The sequence below is a fragment of the Lactuca virosa genome, chromosome 1, assembly GCF_052849685.1.
Source record: "Lactuca virosa cultivar CGN04683 chromosome 1, Lactuca_virosa_CGN04683_v6, whole genome shotgun sequence".
In the NCBI taxonomy this organism is placed as follows: domain Eukaryota; kingdom Viridiplantae; phylum Streptophyta; class Magnoliopsida; order Asterales; family Asteraceae; genus Lactuca; species Lactuca virosa.
The window spans coordinates 18,533,538-18,537,299 of record NC_136426.1 but is presented as its reverse complement, the minus strand read 5'-3'; the positions used below and the strand labels follow the sequence as shown (position 1 = coordinate 18,537,299).

Below are 3,762 nucleotides of genomic sequence, written 5' to 3'. Positions count from 1 at the left end.
AATAAAAGTTACATTACCATAATGGAAAATAAAAAGTTACATTAAACACCAGATAAACATAAAATTAGAAAGAACGTTACATTAAATCCTAAAAATAATAATCATTATATTTGTCTTTCGTTTTGCATTGTAGCTTGTTAAAAATCCGAGTTGATTTGGCAGAAGATCCGGATGGAAGAGTGTGTAAAATTTTAATGTCGTTAAACATTTGTTGCTACTTTCGATGTGAATTAACTCTAATTTTTGTTTTTAAAGAAACATAATATGATTGTCAAGTTTTTACAAATACTTACACGACTTTTGTTTCGACAATATTTCTCATTTTTACTTTGCCACCTAGGCGCCATCCATTTTCCTTTCACTTTCACTACCACTCCTTAAATCTTCGGAAATAGTCATCTTTCACTTCACTTCATGTTATTTTATTTTTTAAAATAAAATTAAAATATTATACTTTGATAAATAAATAAAAAATTAATAAAAATAAAAATAGTCACCTTTTACTCCCACTCCTTAATAGTTTTTTTTTAATAAACACAAGAATAAATAAAAAAATTAATAAAAATAGAAATAGTCACCTTTTACTCTCACTCCTTAATAGTTTTTTTTTAATAAACACAAGAATATTAAAAATAGAAATAATTCAGTATTTGAAATACAATACATAATTAAGATAAAACAAGAAAAATAAAACAGAACACCAATTAAAATAAAAAATGAAACAAAAACATGATAAAAAAACAAGACTGGCAATGTTCGTTTTTCTTAATGTTGGCAAACAACATTAAAACCAATTGGAGCTCCAATCTCCAAAGTTGGTTGGTGTTTTGTATCAAAAACTTCCATTGATATATTTTTGCAGTCATTCACCTTTGGCTTTTCCTAGGGTGCCTTTTGCTTATCTTCAAGTGTTTTTTCTTTTTTTTTAGCTAATTTGTCTTTCTCAAATGCAAATTGTTCACTTTAATGCAAGTTGTATTGTTCATTGATGTCATTTTATGCATTTCATATGTTTGGTTGAATCTTATATGCATTTGAAGAAGACCTTTTCTTTAATTTCGCTTGGTAGCTACCCATCATCATATGAACACTTTCTTCTAATTCAAACTCCTCATCGTTGATTAAGTAACCTGACACGAGTGTAAGGTGGGGAGACTATGTCCAACCTAAGTTTGATTGATTGCAAATGAAATAACATGATTTTTTTGAGATAAATGTTTTCATTTTAAGACCACGCAATATTATATATGCGCCTTGTTATATATTGATTTGATGCCGATATATGGAGACAGGTACGATGTTTCAAGGAAAATCACGCGTTTATGCCTAAGTGGTAGCATTAATTTCTGTCCATGCTCTCACTATAAATATGTGGTAGCATTTGGACGAGAATAATATACAACAAATTAAGCCCTGAATAAATATGGAGCTAATATTTTTTATAATTTTCTCAATCGTTGCCGTAATATGGATTATGAAAGTTGCCCTAGGGAAAATCAGAAATCTACCACCAAGCCCCTTCCCATGTTTACCCATTGTGGGTCATCTTTACCTGCTGAGAAGCCGGCCGCTCTACCGAGCCTTAGGTAAACTCTCCGCCCGCCATGGTCCGATGCTCATGCTTCGCTTGGGCGCCCGAAGGGTTTTCTTAGTGTCGTCTCCGGAAGTGGTGGAGGAATGCCTCACCACCAACGACCTTACTTTCGCCAACCGTCCCCGTCTGCTTGCCGGAAAACACCTTGGGTTGGACTACACCACCATTAATTGGTCAAGCCATAATGATAACTGGCGTAGCCTCCGCCGCGTGGTCAGCCATGAGCTTTTGTCATCTTGCCAGGTACGAACCCTTAGCACCATTCGTGCAGAAGTGGTGCACCACCTGGTTAAGAATGTCATGTACCCGAGAGTAGTAAGGGACGGGATGATGGAGATGAAGTCGGTGTTATTTGAGGTGGTGTTGAATGTGGTGATGATGACGATTGCCGGGAGGAGGTGTGATGTTGAAGGGGGAGAGGCTGGGCGGTTTATGGAGCTTGTCCAGGAGTTGTTTATTGTGATGGGGGCGACCCATGTGTCTGACTATTTGCCATGGTGGAAGTGGGTGGGAGGGAAACACTTAGAGAAGGAAATGGTGGCGTTAAATGAAAAGTGGCATGCGTTAATGCAAGATTTGATAGAAGAGCAGAGGAGAAAAACCGTGGTGGAGGCGGAGGGTGGTAGCTCCGATGAGAAGAATAATTTGATTGAATTTCTACTGATGTCGCAACAAAAAGAACCTGAAAATCACAGCGATGAAGTTATCAAGGGATTATTGCAGGTACTCATTAAAATTAGATTTTTTAATGTTATTTATGGTCAATGCAAAATAGGTCCACGGACAAGGAACCAATTATAGCATTTCAAACACGATTTATATGGTCTTGGGAACGCAACAAAAATGAGTAGAAATGTTTTAATACTATTATTTCGATTATATATACAACATTAATAGCAATTTAGCAAAAGAAAATAATTTTATGTCAAAGTCTACTTATGATAAATATACATCGTTTTAATTCTTTTTAACATTACAATTCCACTTCGAAATTGCAATTCAAGCATTCTGTTTTTTTTTAAATTATATAATACGGCTAAGTTTACTGATTTTCTGGTGATACTGATAGGTACTAATATCAGCAGGAAGCAATACATCGAGTGTAACAATGGAATGGATGTTATCGCTTTTGCTAAACAATCCAGAAGCTCTAAAGAAAGTGCAGACTGAGATCTACAATTGTGTTGGGGAAGATCGTCTAGTTAACGAATCAGATTTGACGAACCTTCCTTATCTACGTTGTATAATAAACGAGACTATGCGTATATACCCTGCTGCTCCACTCTTGTTACATGAGTCTGGAAAGGATTGTATGGTGGGAGGTTACCACATACCAAGTGGTACAATGCTACTGATGAACGTGTGGGCGATACAAAATGATCCAAAGAACTGGGAAGACCCTAAAAAGTTTAAGCCAAAAAGATTCCTAGGGTTAAAAGGTACGGGAAATGGGTATAACTATAAGCTAATGCCATTTGGGATCGGAAGGAGGAGGTGTCCAGGAGAAAACTTGGGAATGCGTATGATCGGGTTGACGATGGCTACGCTTATTCAATGCTTCGAGTGGGAAAGACCGACCAACGAGATGATTGACATGACCGCAGGAGTAGGATTGATCGCACCAAAAGCTAAACCCTTGGTGGCGAAGTGTCAGTCCCGTGGAATGATGGCCAAACTGTTATCTCAGATGTGAAGATATCAATAATGAGTGTCATTATAAATGGATATATTTTAATTGCCTAAGAATGTATTATATGAAAGAGTCAGATTAAGAGTGCAACAGGTAGGATGGAGGTACCTGGTTGAAACGTATTTTGTAGATCATTTTAATCTTTTCTTCTTAATTATTAAGCAACCTAGTTCTTTTGTGCCTATCTTAGTAATCCTTTTCTATCTGTTTTGTAAGCTATTTAAACATTGTTTCATATTAAATAAGATGTGGCAACCAAAAGCATTATGAAGTCCTCTCTTCCTATAAGCTATTTAATAGCAGTATAAAAGATAATTAAAGACAGTAAACTGTTACTTTGATTAGTCTAGAAGATGAGTGACAAAATCACTCATAAGGTTTCTCGATTTTGATAGCCACAACCATTAGAGTTAACTAAGGGAGAATTTTTATTTTCCCCAAGCAGTCTGATGGGAATTATGTGATCGAAGACAACTAG

The 3,762-nt window shown here is 35.8% G+C and overlaps 1 protein-coding gene across 1 annotated transcript; it reads left to right on the top strand.

Moving 5' to 3' along the window:
* The first annotated feature begins 1,382 nt into the window (after positions 1–1,382).
* On the top strand, positions 1,383–3,501 carry LOC145133515 (cytochrome P450 81Q32-like). Its single transcript, XM_079068454.1, has 2 exons — positions 1,383–2,317; positions 2,664–3,501. Exons 1-2 carry the CDS (start codon positions 1,424–1,426, stop codon positions 3,285–3,287), a joined length of 1,518 nt encoding a protein of 505 aa, XP_078924580.1. The 5' UTR covers positions 1,383–1,423; the 3' UTR covers positions 3,288–3,501.
* The last annotated feature ends 261 nt before the right edge of the window (positions 3,502–3,762 follow it).

Excerpts from the sequence above, each read along its gene's own strand:
- LOC145133515 (XM_079068454.1), top strand. The coding sequence starts at position 1,424 with ATGGAGCTAATATTTTTTATAATTTTCTCAATCGTTGCCGTAATATGG. Across the intron at positions 2,318-2,663 it reads TTATCAAGGGATTATTGCAG|GTACTAATATCAGCAGGAAG; the intron begins GTACTCATTAAA and ends TGATACTGATAG.